Raw genomic sequence first — 15,636 nt, 5'->3', positions numbered from 1 at the left:
ATATTAATTTCTTGTATGTAAAGAGCTCATAGCTGTGGCAACTCAACCAAATAAAAATACCTTGAAAGAAAAATTATTTGGGGGCCCAAATTTGAAAAAAATATACCCAATGCAGGATTGTACTAAAACCGATATATCTAAACCGTTTTTAAAGATAGCTTCAAACAGTTTTTTGCAATGTATTTGCGAAAGCATGTTCTACAAACTGTCTGTAACAGAATTTTGATATTAGTCCCTACGTTTGTAAAATAAACAATTAAAATTTAATAACAATTTTCTGATTTCCTTTCTTGCAAAAAAACCGACGTATTTTTAAAATGAAATCAAGTAACAAAATTCTGTTACAGAGAAACGTTTCCTAATAGTCTAAAGAATGTGTGTTCTAAATTTCATGCATGTATCTTTAATAGTTCAGAAATTATATCCATTTTTGTCTGGCAATGTAGCAAAAAAAAAATGAAGTTACTGGAAACCGATAAAAGTGGCCGTGTGATTTAAAAATCCATAGCGCAGGAAGTTTGAAAATGACGTCTCAACAACAGATAAGGGCACAAATATCCACAAAATGTTATGCAATGCATTTCACACATATCAAAGGGTATTTTAAAGAATTTTTTTTTTTTTTTTTGAAAATTTAATTTACTGGAAACAGCAATAAAAGTGGGCGAGTGATTTTTAAAATCCATAACGCAGGAAGTTTAAAAATGGCGACTCAACATCCGATAAGGGCACAAATACCCACAAAATGTTATGCTATGCATTCCACACATATCACAGAGTATTTTAAAGATTTCTTTTTTGAAAATTTACTCATTTTTCACCAAAAAATACCATCCTCTCCCCTTAAGGCCGTTAGGCTTCTCTTCCATATCATCAGAAATACAAGTAAATAATAGCAAAATCAAACTATAAATAAAATAAAACCAAACGAAAATATATACAGGCTACAGTCACTCAAACTTTAAATGAGTTATCATTGCCTTGAAGTTGAGCAAAACAAAAATCCACCACTCGGTCCCTATACCCCCACTTAGCATTGACTCAATGTTCTACAGATCTTACATTTTATCACTGCCGGTCAGTGATTGTTAAATTTAAAGTGGCTTATCTTAGTCGTGGGAGTGAGTGTGTTAGAAATTATTACAAACTTTCTGTAGTCTCCTTTCCTCCCCACCGCAAAAGTTGCGTCAATATTTATATGTCGAACATGGAGTGAGGCCACTAAGGGAAAATACCAAAAGGAGAGAGATTCGATCCGATGCTGTGGATTGAGCCTCGGCGTAGCGCAGTGGTTAAAGCAACCAGTGCGTGGAACTGAGAACCAGGGTTCGATCCCCGGCGCCGGAGCGAATTTTCTCCATTAATAACCAACAAATGAGGGGGGTTAGGTGATAGAGAGTTTATTAAATGATAGAGAATTGAGTTAATAGTAAGAATGAAATTGGGTTAACTAGAAGACGAGAGGATGTAGAAGAGAAAATAAGAAAAGTAATGAATTGAAGAACTGAAATTAATTTATTGTAAACGTAATAAATATAGTTTTGGCACCTTATCCAGGTATATGAGGACACCACTACATGAAATATGAAACAAGTTGTCTGCCAATGAATATTCATATTCATAAGATTTATTTTTATTCTAATTAGACAGTAAATTTTGTAATACATTAGACTGGAGTACGTTTTTCGGAATACATTATTAGTGACATGAATGCTGAGCCGGAAACCGTAATTGCAACAAAAGGAGGAACAAAGTTGCTAATGAATGGCCTTATTAACTGTAAGACGCGTTCATACTAAAGTAAGATTTACTGGGAATGTGAAAGCAAAATAAAAGAATGTGAAGTTAGGGTAATAACAATACAGGATAACGCTAAAAGTAGTGTTGAAAGGGGAGAATGAATTTACTTATTCACATCATCAGAACAGGGAGAAAAAGTGAAGGCAAATTTAAAGAGAATTATTACTCAAGAGATATCAGGAGTGTCACCTGTACTAATTCTGAGAAGTTGTGAAATTTTGCGTCTGATATCGTAAGGAGAAAAAAACAATTTGAAAAATTCTCTTAGACGAAAACGTCGACGTGACCAGTCTCCAAATGCCGTATTAAAAAGACATCAGAGAACTTTACAAGATGATAATTATGTTTCTTCCTTATGATTCATAACGGGAAAATAAAGATTGAATATAATAATAATAATAATAATAATAATAATAATAATAATAATTTAGTATTGACAATAACAATATCCTGCTTATTTACTTATTTACCACATCTCACCTCAATAATTTGTGAAATAACTTAGTATATTTTCTTTCTAGACTTTTCGCATATTTTGTTGGTCATTAATACATTAGCATGATTCATTATTAACATGTATTTTACAGACAACATGAACTCATTGCTTTGACTAAACAGTTTATGATTCACGAGACCTAACCTAAAAATGTGTTTTGTTTGACCAAGTGAAATGATTAGTACGAAGACAGAAAACTGAATTCCACTATTAAGTGTGTAGCCTACTTAAAATTGCTTATTCCTAATAATTTTATTATTCTCGTAATATTGTCGTCTCTAAGCGCACAATTCCTAATTCAGTATCTTCTTTCTTCAGCCCTACATATTAACTATTCTAGTACCCTACTGAAGTGTAAAATGGCATGCTCTTTATTTTTCGAAGACGTCCTACTAGCCTATGCTGTTTCCTCTTTTGGACATTTTAATAAAATTCTAAACACGAAATAAATTAATTAAAATGTGAAATATACTTCTATCCATTAGCCAAGTGCATTTTTCATACCAAGTAGGTCTAGAAGTTGTTGAATATATGTAATGTTCAATTGGAATCACAACGCAACACAACCGAATTATGTATAATACCGGTATTACTAATTAATTATTAATTACGTTCAAATTTCACAAGTCTAGGTGCTCTCATTTCATCAGTGTCCTTCTACTGCAAAAGCAAACTATTTCTGCCAACATAACGGTTAGAAAATAACTGCCAGTTGTAGTATTTGTCAGCACCCAAAATTGGAAACAAAGAAAATTCAACCTGACAACTAGAAAATCACTATAATCCACTAGCACATGTAGTAATAGGGAGAAAATTGTTGGGTTTAACCCTTACGGTATTAAGTAAACTGAACCGGATTATAGCATGGTACACGCCACTTGTTAAAAGAAGAAAATAAACGTTCGAAACAAGGGATATACGACCACTTCCTACAGAAGAAATTAGTCTGAACTTTCGTATAATAATTGAATTCAGAACCCTCAAGTGTAGTCAGAGAGGTTGTCATTTGCATGGGAGTAGAGAATGAAAATATTTTAATGGGAATTGTTCATAGGAGCGTTAATTACTACTTAATCTGCTTGTGATAACAAGAGGAAAACCTAATATGAGTGGTATCTACAGAAAAAGTAACAATTTGTACAGTATTGTTGTTGTTTAGTCAACTGTCCGAATATACATAAAAAAAATCCACTGAGGTGTAAATTAGACGTAGTTTGAAAAATTATCCAACAAAAAATGTTTTAATTAATTTGGAGTATAGGTACATAGCTACCCAGTTTCCTTGTGTCACTAATGGTAATTTGTATAATGGAGTAAGATTTCAAATTTTTTTAAAGATTTTAGAATGTGAAGATACCTGTGATGTAACATACGGGAAGTCCATACCTGTGGAGTAACGGTTAGCGCGTCTGGCCGCGAAACCAGGTGGCCCGGGTTCGATTTCCGGTCGGGTCAAGTTACCTGGTTGAGGTTTTTTCCGGGGTTTTCCCCTCAACCCAATATGAGCAAATGCTGGGTAATTTTCGGTGCTGGACCCCGGACTCATTTCACCGGCGTTATCACCTTCATCTCATTCAGACGCTAAATAACCTAAGATGTTGATAAAGTGTCGTAAATTAACCTACTAAAAACACATACGGGAAAACAAATATCTAAGAAGAGAATTTAGGTGAAAATCTATAAGATACAAGAGGAGGCACAAATCAGAATAACTTCTCATGAGTACAGGTGAAATGAGCACCTTAAAACGTCATCATAGACAAAACATGACTGGATAGACTTAGAAACCAGGATGTGAGAATGGAATGTGGTGTGTTAATGTTGAGACATTTGTTAACAAGAAGAATAGAATGGAATGCTCACATTAATAGAATGAACAACATGAAACTTGCCGAAACAGCAAGGCACTTAAGATTTGCTGCTGTAAGGAAGTCCAATTTTATGAGAGAAAGTATATCTGCAAGTGTGTGTTTTCCTTGTAGGCCCAATCTCTGAAAAACCGTCAGAAATTTCACAGGAAGTATCTAATATGTATTTTATATTTCTTGTGATTTAAACAATATATTATTTATATGAGAATTATATTACGGCAAAAACAGTAAAGCAATCTAATACAAGATCTTAAGTATTATTGTAAAATACTCTGTGAATATAAAACATTCGCACTGGTACTAGAAGCATGGGATGGGATGGTAACAGATCTTAATTTATTTTTACTGTTATTATTGCTATTTGTATCACGCTTCTTAAATGGTAATTATAATGCAATTTATTTCATTTAAGTACAAATTATTATTATTACTATTATTATTATTATTATTAATATTAATATTTTATTATTATTATTATTATTATTAATATTATTAATATTTTATTATTTATATTATTAATATTTTATTATTATTATTATTATTATTATTAATATTATTAATATTTTATTATTTATGTTATTAATATTTTATTATTATTATTAATATTGTTATTATTAATATTGTTATTATTATTATTAATATTGTTATTATTAATATTTATTATTATTATTATTATTATTATTATTATTATTATTATTATTATGTTCGTGACTACGACGAAGTTCCATTTGTTCTTCGTACATAAACTCTCGGAACTACGTTCTTTGTATGTGCACTAAAGGAACTGCTTCCTCTTCTTTACTCGATATTTTTCAATCGGTTGTTCTGTTTTTCGGAGACTCTAATGAAATATTTTATGTAGGCCAACATATTCCTGCTGCTGATAGAGTGTAAGTTAAATTTATTGTCATTTCTTGGAAGTGTTTTCTTTATTATTTCTCCTTCAGTGGGTGTGTCCTTGTCTACTTCCTTGTTTTAGTTGTCCTCGGAGGTCTATTGTTCCCCATGCTTGTCACTGAATTTGTGGTTCGCGCTTTCAATTCCGGTAGAGGGTGATGGTTATTCAAGAAACCTATGAAAATAATGGCTCTTGTCAAAATTTAACGGCTATTTCTAAAGAAATGCAGTTATGAAGTTACAGCAATGGGCACCTATTTCAATTTTAAATGAAGATTTTCTTATCAAGGATGGAGATTTCTATGGTAATGGTCTTCGTATCTTTCCTAATGATCAGTGTGATATCTTTATTATTACTACTATTATTATTACTACTATTATTATTATTATTATTATTATTATTGTTATTATTATTATTATTATTGTAATTATTATTATTATTATTATTATTATTATTATTATTATTATTATTATGCCTAATATTATGTCATGCAATTCAAGAAATCCTAAAGATTTTTGCTGCTGAGCATATATTTAGATTTTTAACAAGCAATAGGCATTTAAGCTTAAAATTAGAGGCTCTGAATAATCATGTGGTTAGCGTGGCGGAACACACAGCAGATCTGAGACAAAGGAAACAATGTGTCTGCCAGAAATAGAACATGATTTCACTAGAAATGTAGCCGGAAACCACGCCATTAAACAAATTAATCTCTAATCATCTTCGTTTGGAAATTTACTTATTGCAGTTTCGAAAAGAAACCAAAAGCAGTTGCACACAAAGAAATCGGTTGAAGATTCTTTGAATGCCTTACAAAGGCCAAACAACGTAAGACTGTTTGCTCCTAAAGATCAAATAGAACTCAAGGTAAAACCGTACAAATACAGACTCGAAATATAAATGAATGCCTGTTGCTCAAACAGTGTACGTTTCACAAATCTATGCAATTAGCAGTTGTTAAAAGTGTCTGATGTCAGAGTGATGTCTTACTTACATGCTTTTAGAGAAGCCGAATCCTGAAAGAGCAGCACCGTCGCCAGGGCGATGACAGTTGACGCTCGATTCAGTTGCATGATTCTCACTGTTCTCGCTTTCTGACCCACTTGTGCAGTTACAGAATCAACGCTCTGGCGGGGAGAGCGAGAACTTGGGAACCTGTCTCAGGAATAACAGTGCATTGCCCATAATTACAGAATAAGAGTCTTTGCTAGCTCACTTAGGAAGGCCGCCTTCTCTCTCAGGATTTCTTTTACTTTCAATGGCACATAGTTGGCATTCACCAATCACGTGTCGAACAATGGCCGAAAGACACCCGTCTGACGCGAAAAATTAGGAAGACACCTCTGATCTTCATGAAACTATGTCGACGTGCTTGATTCAGATATTAACTTACACTTTTCAGTATTGTCATACATTTATAAGCATTTTAAGGATAAACTTAGTTAAAATTTGAATTATTTTTAACATTTTGATATAGGTCTTTGAAAATTTGTACAAATATCTTACTTACTTACTTACGGCTTTTAAGGAACACGGGAGTTCATTGTCGCACTCATATAAGCTTGTCATCCGTCCCTATCCTGAGTAAGATTAATCCAGTCCCTACCGTCATATCCCATGTCCCTCACATCCATTTTAATATTATCCTCTCATCTACGACTCGGTCTCCTCAAAGATTTTTTCTTCCGGTGTTCCAACTAACACTCTATATGCATTTCTGGATTCGCCCATACGTGTTACGTGCCCTGCCCATCTCAAACCTCTGGATTTAATGTTCCTAATTATGTCAGGTGAAGAATGCAATGCGCGCAGTTCTACGTTGTGTAACTTTCTCCATTCCTGCTTAGCCCCAAATATTTTCCTAGGCACCTTATTCTCAAACACCCTTAACCTCTGTTACTCTCTGAAAGTGAGAGTTCAAGTTTCACAACCATACGGAACAATCGGTAAAAAAACTATTTTATAAATTCTAACTTTCAGGATTTTTAGGAGCAGATTGGGTGACAAAAGCTTCTCAACTGAATAATAACAGACATTTCCCATATTATTTTGTTCTGCGTTTAAATTCCTTCCGAGTATCATTTATATTTGTTACTGTTTCTCCAAGGTATTTGGATTTTTCCACCTCTTCAAAAGATAAATTTCTAATGTTTAGTCGCCTTCGGTAGCTCAGTTGGCATAGCATTGGCCTTCCATGCTCGAGTTCTGAGTTCGATCCCGGCCGAGGTCGATGGCATTTAAGTGTGTTTAAATGCAACAGGCTCATGTCAGTGGATTTACTGCGGGACAAAATTTCCGGCACACCGGCGACGCTGGTATAACCTTTGCAGTTGCGAGCGTCGTTAAATAAACCATAATTTGAATTTTCCAATGTTTATAATTCTATTTCGTACTGTGTTCTGGTCACGATACATAATCATATACTTTGTCTTTTCGGGATTTGTTTCAATCCTATCGCTTTATTTGCTTCAAGTAAAATCCCCGTGTCTTCCTAATAGTTTGTGAATTTTCTCTTAACATATTCACGTTAAACGTATAGACAAGCAGCTGATGTAACCCATTCAATTCCAAATTCTCTTTGTTATCTTGGATTTTCCTAATGGCATATTCTAGAGGAAAGTTAAAAAGTAAAGTGACAGTGCATCTCCTTGCTGTAGCCCGCAGTGAATTGGAAAAGCATCCGACAGAACTTGCCTATACGGACTCTGCTGTATGTTTCACTGAGACACATTTTAAAGTAATGTTCTTCTTTTCTGAAAAGAACCTAATTTCTTAAACTCAAACAATTATTTAACAACATGTTCTACGATCTGTGACAAATGTAACTAACAACCGGCTTGGTCGAGCCGGGGTGAACCGGCAGAATGACACCACTGGCTTTTTCTGACGTGTTCTTAGTCTGGTAATAGTGTTTTTTTTTTTCTAAAAGGCTTATAACTGAGGAGTTATTTTAATAGTCTACTGCTTCCATTTTTTGTATATCTGCAGACCAATTATGTTTCTTGTGGTATACATTCACATAAACTGAACTGATGTTATTAATTATGTAGTGTTCTTTAGGTTTGGTTTACAGTCCTAGTACAATCTATTGCAGCACTTCCACTAAGTAATTGTGGAAGTGGCAGTAAATTCTTCACATGTCACTCATTCCTAGAAACAGTCACAGTGTCCTTTAGGAGGAGAGATTCGCTGTCTGCCTTCCGTATCGTGATTTGCAGTAGTGAATAAGTGTTTTGTGGCAGTTGTAGTTACTATAAGGAGTTACGTAGTTCCAGGAATAGAGATTTTCCCTGTCGAATGTCCTTGGTTTTAAATTTGTTCTAAAATTCACTTAATGTAGACATTGTATTCTACTAGGAATCAAAGACAACTAATGAAGAAAGAATTTATTTATCCAGCACAGATCTTGACAAAGTGATCTGAGTTCACATTGGTCCTTGTTGTTATCTTCTAGGCCAGTGATATTCAACAAAGGATATGCGAAGACATCTTAGGGATTATGTTAATTTTGGAGAAGCATTTATATATCGTGTATATTATTTCCTCACAGACATGAAATGATCATGGTCAAATTCAGGATTAGTCACAGAAGGCCTGGACTGAAATTTTCTCTCCCTTTTTTTCTGTCTCTTTCTTACCATTATACTAACAACACAGTCTACTATATGCAGTCACGAAGCTTGAGTTACGAGGGTGCTAGGAAGAGTAGACTGTGCTGGTACTATTTCTAATTGTCTGTAATGAGGCGATATTAGCGATCCTAGTGGTAGGCAACTATCTATGAATTCATATTTACTATATATTGAGCTTCGCGACTGTGTATACTAGACTGTGGTAACAAGTCACAAAGATAAGATTTAATATTGAATAACAGAAATATATTTAATTTTCTAAATGAACTTGCATTGTTTTCTACTTTTAGTAAAGGCAGTTGATGTTTTATAAAGCTCGTACTTTTGATTTCCTAGGGGAGCAATGGAAGAATTTATCTTCCGTCCACGAGTCTGAGCGTTCCTTCATTGTCTTGTGTTGTCCTGTAATATCTTCTGCGATTGCTCTATGTATCATGCCAATCCCATGACCAGTGAGGTTCGCATTTGTGGAATATCTAAAGTACCATTAGGTGAAACTCTCTCCTTTTGTCCTACTCACAGACCATTGAATGTTGGAGAGGTTAAGCAGGGTAAAGAAAAAAAGAAATCTCCCTTTGATGACAGTTGATATTTGACTTGTTTTTCACATGTCACTTTTGAAACTGAACTAACTTCATTATTAGAATCAATAACGAAGTGATTGTTCGATTAATCCAATGAAATTATTGTAATTGCATTATTCTAATGAAATGAATAGAAAATCTTTATGTAAATCTGACTGATATATAACATTATTCTATGCAGCTGAGATTTCGTTTTTTTTTTGTCCTTTTTCTGTAGTACTTGCATACCAATGTCTTTAAGGGACGGGATGAGTTTATGGACCATACACATGACACACTTGTGGACTTCCCCTAGCCTGTGGCCAATAAAGCATAAGGGTGTCTATACACACACACACACACACACACGCATGCGCGCGTATACACGTATAGGACAGAACTTTACCGAAGGACGTCCAGAAACCTTCGGACTTTGTCGCCTGAGGAGCACATCTAATTCGTACAGTCACCCGACAATACACAGATTTAAAAGTATTTATTGGTTAGAATTATAGCATAAATACTTGTTTCAAATGATTTTTTACTAAATTTCGTCATCATAGTCGATAATTATGATTATTGTTACTATTATGTTATAGAGAAAATTCGACAATGCTGAATTTACAATGAAAGACCTGCCCTTGGGCAGTAAAGTATGAATGTTATTATAAGTATAAAATAAATGGAATGTGTTAATCACAACGTAATTTGGAATACTTCGAAAAAAGGAAAGAAAAGATAAAAGGAAAATACTGTAGGGATTGAACCGTGACCATGTCGTTTAGTATTCTAGTTTTAACTGTTCGACATAAGGAATGAAGTGGCACCTACATAAATCTCGCATCTTTTGTCTACAATACTGCAGATTTGATGCTGTGTATGATAATTTACGAGAGAAATGCAGTAGTTCATGCGTTAAAATGGAAAATATCACTACAGTTTAACTTTCAAAATCCAAAATCCACCCGGTGCCGGAGAGAATTTTTCTCTGTTCCACTCATCCTTCATCATATGATGACGCAGAATATCTGCACGGAAATATCATATGTACTTCGGTACATCATATAATATATGATATCCGAAAAATAACCACTTAGTGATTTAAGACGGCGCTTACTCCGTCGGATCCCGACCACTTAGTCACTCATAACGAAGTGCACCTCTGTACATGTGTGGACATTGTGCCACTGTCATATATCTATGACGCAGTGCAGAGGGTAGGCTAGTAGAGGGAACCCAAGAGGTGGAACTTAAACTGAGAGGATTCAATCCGACCTCGGGATGGGAATTCGGTGTGGCTTAGTGGATAGAGCGTCAGCACGTAGAGCTGAAAACCCGGGTTCAAATCCCGGTGCCGGAATGAATTTTTCTCTGTTCCACTCACTCTTCATCATATGATGACTCAGAATTTCTGCACGGAAATATCATATGTACTTCGGTACATCGTAATAATATAGTAATATTATGATCATGTTCATATTCATAGTTCACGTTCATTTTCCGAAAGTTGTTCTTCAAATCTATGTACATGCCTGGCTGGCTTTTCGAGGACTCGACCGGGACGGGTTCGAACACTTAGGCACGTTTTGTTCTATTGTTTGCCCTATGTATGCGATTATTTTCTAAGTTCGACGGGTGGTATTCATGAATCCGACGTTGACAGGTGGACCATCCTGTCTCAGCATCTGATAGAGCCAGGTCGTCCGCATACTACTAGCCTGATAAGTCCCAGGGGCCCGGAGCCCCAAGCCCTTCCTGATCAGCCGATGCTGACAGGTGGACCATCCTGCCTCAGCCCCTGATATAGCCAGGTCATCAGCATACGATTAGTCTAATAAGCCCCAGGTGCCCGGAGCCCAAGCCCTCACTCACATCCCATCACCCGGTAACTACTCTAAAATTAATTAATATTTTACATCTATGACCTCTCGCCTATCTCATCCTAATTGAGTCACCATAGAGCCAATTGGCTGGTCTCTATTTTGAGACGATTCAACAGACTTAAGTCATAATTCAATCGACCTCCTACCTAAAAGCCAATTTGGCTATATATTGAGACAACTCATCCTGCCTAGGTATTTCCGTGATTTTCCTAAGGCGTTAAGACAAATGTCGGGATGAGCCCTAAAAGAAATGGGCCACAGACCTATATGCCCTTCCCCATTAATTTCCCCATTTTATAACAAAACGACGTAATGCCCTAGTTCAGAATCTATAAAATACGTGTTACATGGGCGAGGTCACTCGTCTAGTCGCATTGCGAAAGGACAGAGAACCTTTCAATTTATAGATTTAGAATTCGCGGCGTCTCTTCTGAGACCTTCACCTGCCTTGTCATCGAACAGCAGACGACTGAGTCTCCTCGACTCCACCTGCACTGCGAAATGGCAAAGCTCCTTTCAATGTGCAAGATTACTCCTGCCATCCGAACAGAAAACAAACGAGTCTTCTCGATTACACCTGCACTGAGAAATGACAAAGTTCCTTTCAATGTGCAGACTTACACTAGCCATTTCTTCCTCGTCCTGTCCCGTGATCACTTTGATCACATTTCCCTCCCCTCGCGCATGTGGTACCTAAGAGGTTACGTCCATTTTCGGCTTTTCCCCTTCAAAATTTTCTATAAGTCCTTCAGCGGAGCAGCGTAACCCGGAGTGAGACAAGTGGCTAACAGGCTTGGAGCTCACATATTCAGTTTCTTTCAGCCCCGAACCCTTTGCGAGGACGTGTTTTGCGTACCTTTTAAATTTCTCCTCCCACTTCTCCTCTTTCAATTCAATTCAATTCGAGCCCAAGCCCTTCTTATATCAGCATTGGAAACCCGTAATACCCGCAATATTTAACCCCAGCCTATTTTAACTATTATAGATGATAAAAAAATTAAATGAGGGGGAGGCGGGGAGTGTTGGTGGAATGATGGAGGGAAACTGGAGTACTACGAGAAAATCCCTCTGCAACATTTGCTTTGTCCACCACATATTGCATCACGACCTCGCCAGGGATCGAACCGGGACGCCTAAATGGAAGACCGGCGAACTAGCACTTGAGCTATAGACACGGAAAATATGGTATCACATGTGCATTACAGTGAAATGCATATCGAGCGTCTCAAATAAGAGGTATGATAATCAAAATGATTACCTTAATTCCCCATAATAAAAGAATGGAAGTCACATCCTTGTTGGAAATACCTTGGGAAAGTTAAGCGACAAGACTGAAGCGAAAGTAATGTTTTGTGTACACTGGTGGGCCGACATGCTCGCCACTGCATAGCATTGCGGAACTATAGTCGTCCCACACTTGTCCTCACATTGTTATACAACGCAAGAGTGACAAGTAACTGTTTTTCAATATTCATTCCTAAATTAAGTTCGGTTCTTGTAACTCAAAGGGTTGCTATTATTACTATTGTTATCATTTTCCTTCAGTTATTGTTATTCAGATTTACAATTAAAACTGAACAACTTTTAAATATGTACTTTTAAAACAATATTAACAGTTCATGAAAGTAAAACCAAAGAAAGAACTATAGCAGAGGATGTAAATAAACATACATATAGATTACAAATGCTTTGAAGAAAAATATTACAGTAGCTAGATAATAATTTTTTTCACAAACTGAACATTGTACTCTATTTTCTCCTTCCAAAAATAAATAATCACTTTCTCACAGAGGATCAATTGAAACTCTGAAATCAATGCTAGTCTTAACGTAAGTAACTCATGAAAGCTCTATTTACATACATCATTGATAGATTACATGTTTTGGTTTTCTTTTATGTGTCCATCACTGACTTCAGCAAGACAAAATCAAGAGCGCCAAGAAGTTAGGTAATCTGTAGAACAGACCCCACGAGTGTTTCACTCAATACACGCTGTGCAAATGCACATGAATGCCAACCCCTCCGTTATGTGAACTAAACCTAAAGATGCACCTTCAATTAAAGCCATGATTCCAGGACATTTTGTACCAGAAAACCCACACTATGGACATTTCGTCACCGACATTTCGTCACGCTAACAGTTGGTACCAGTGGACTTCGGTCATATGCTAATACGTACCAGTGGACTTTTGATCATATGGAAATTTGAAGAAAAAAAAAAAAAAAAAAATCTCGTTTTCTGTGTATCCAGATGAAGTAATCAACATAAACCATTCGTCGTAGTTCTGCATTTCACAGGCAGATTGGTGATACCCTCCATAGAGCGTGGTTCAGGAGACATTAATCCTTGTGTCTTTATCTAAGATTCTTTCTTTGGTAGTTTTACATTGATCTCAATACTTGAATTTGCTAGTGCATTTTGTATTATTGCCGCAATACTGCTACTGGATTCAGCTGCCTCTCTTTTCAAACATTCTTTTACCTCTGCTGCTAAACAAGCTAGTGCGTGAGTGTGCTTTTTCTTTGGTAAAATTGTCCCTTCTTCATCTGATCATGTTACTAATGTTCCATTGCATCTATTACATCTTCGTGATATATCTCCTTTAAGTTTCCTGTGCTTTGAGAACATAAAACTTTTATATATTAATTTCCTTCCTCCCTCTATTGGTCGGAATAAAACGTGAAACGTCACTCATAATTTAGGAGTCTAAATCTTTGAAGTAGGTAACTTAGGAAATGTACAACAGCAAGATCCTGTGAAGTTACTTAGGAAACATACAAATACGTCCAAGTGACATTTTTCTTTTGTGTGAAGAAATGTCCCTGTAACATTTTTCTTTTGTGTGACGAAATGTCCCTGTGATATTTTTCTTTTGTGTTACGAAATGACCCGTGATATTTTTGTTTTGTGTGGTGAAATGTCCCTGTGACATTTTTCTTTTGTGGGACGAAATGTCCCTGTGATATTTTTCTTTTGTGACGAAATGTTCCAGTCACATTTTTTCCTTTGTGTGGCCAAATGTCCCAATGATATTTTTCTTTTGTATGACCAAATGTCAGAGTCACATTTTTCTTTTGTGTGATGAAATATCCCAATGACATTTTTATTTTGTGTGATGAAATGTCCCAGCGACATTTTTCTTTTGTGTGACGAAATGTCTCAGTGATATTTTTCTTTTGTGTGAGGAAATATCCCAATTACATTTTTATTTTGTGTGATGAAATGCCCCAGTGACATTTTTCTTTTGTGTGACGAATTGTTTCTGTGACATTTTTCTTTTGTGTGACCAAATGTCCCAGAGATATTTTTCTTTTGTGTGATCAAATGTCCCAGGTGCAAGTTTACGGGAACGAAAAGATTCGATTCGAAAGCTATAAACCGAATAATATACCTTAGATCTTTATTTGTGGCATTGGCCTCTATTTCGAGTCTCGTCTTGCAGGAATAATGAGTTGAGATATAAATAATTTTGTTCAAATAGCTATTGTACGTTCATTATCAATGCCCTCATTGCATTGGCTCCTCCAAAAAAGTCGATCCAGAAGTTATCTACAACTAATCTGTTGGAATTTTGTCCGATGTAGTACACTGCATTGCATCCTGGTTGAAGTAAATACCGCTGTGTCGATGTGACCCCAGCCTATGACATGCATCAGCTGTGACATAACAGCAGACTGCACTTTCACATCGCTATCGGGGGCCTTGGCCGGCCCGATGTAACCGTGGAAATCTCATTGTTATCCAGTTTCATTTAAGGCAACGTATTCAATAGCAGGACTCAGTACAGCGTTAATGGTACTCGCTATACTAGTAACTTTAGAGAAAAACAATTCCAAGACTTCAAGCAATTGAGGTGGTGGCCGGAATAAGAGCCCATAAGCAAAAGTAATGTATCGGTGAAACAATGATCGAAAGATCATTTTTATGTAATTGTGATTTTAGTTTAGAATTTATTGTTTTAGTATTATTTTTAATACTAACTTATACATTTATTTGAATAGTTTTAATCGTGAATTGTTTTTTAGAATGGTATTGATGTCCTTTCATCAAAATAATTTCCATACTGTTACAATAATATACTCCAAGTTTTTGTTCAATAAAGGATTCCGACTTTAATAGTGTTAATAATGTATATATGTTTTATAGGATCATTTTCCAGAGAATAAGTCTATTTTATCAAGATGCTTCCAATGTGATAATTAAGCAACAGCATTGAACAGTGCACATTACAGAGGTTTACAAGTTCATATTAATTTAAGTAAAATTATGCATGCATACATACATACATGCATGCATACATACATACATATATACATGCATGCATGCATGCACGCACACACACCTGTGGAGTAACGGTTAGCGTGTATTCGCAAGTTTACTTTCTTTATTTTTCTTCCAACAACCATGGCTTCGTCTTGTTTGCATTTATCTTCATCCCATACTGCTTATAGCTATCATTTAGCTTCAGTAGCATATCCCTTAATATCGTCTC

General features: G+C 35.7%; 2 protein-coding genes across 2 annotated transcripts in view; one reads left to right on the top strand and one right to left on the bottom strand.

The window, feature by feature from the left end:
- Positions 1 to 6,216, bottom strand: part of LOC138699992 (protein takeout-like) — a 39,354-nt gene extending 33,138 nt beyond the window's left edge. Inside the window, exon 1 of the mRNA XM_069826256.1 lies at positions 6,060 to 6,216. Within this exon, the coding sequence (XP_069682357.1) occupies positions 6,060 to 6,138 (79 nt within the window). The 5' untranslated portion in view covers positions 6,139 to 6,216. The remainder of the gene's footprint in view (positions 1 to 6,059) is intronic.
- The window catches only part of Jhbp16 (Juvenile hormone binding protein 16), a 266,710-nt gene that overhangs the window by 177,601 nt on the left and 73,473 nt on the right, over positions 1 to 15,636 (top strand). The window lies entirely within an intron of this gene.

Source organism: Periplaneta americana, chromosome 5 (assembly GCF_040183065.1).
Source record: "Periplaneta americana isolate PAMFEO1 chromosome 5, P.americana_PAMFEO1_priV1, whole genome shotgun sequence".
Classification (NCBI taxonomy): domain Eukaryota; kingdom Metazoa; phylum Arthropoda; class Insecta; order Blattodea; family Blattidae; genus Periplaneta; species Periplaneta americana.
Note: the sequence above shows the minus strand (reverse complement) of the source record. Positions and strands in the feature narration are given on the sequence as shown.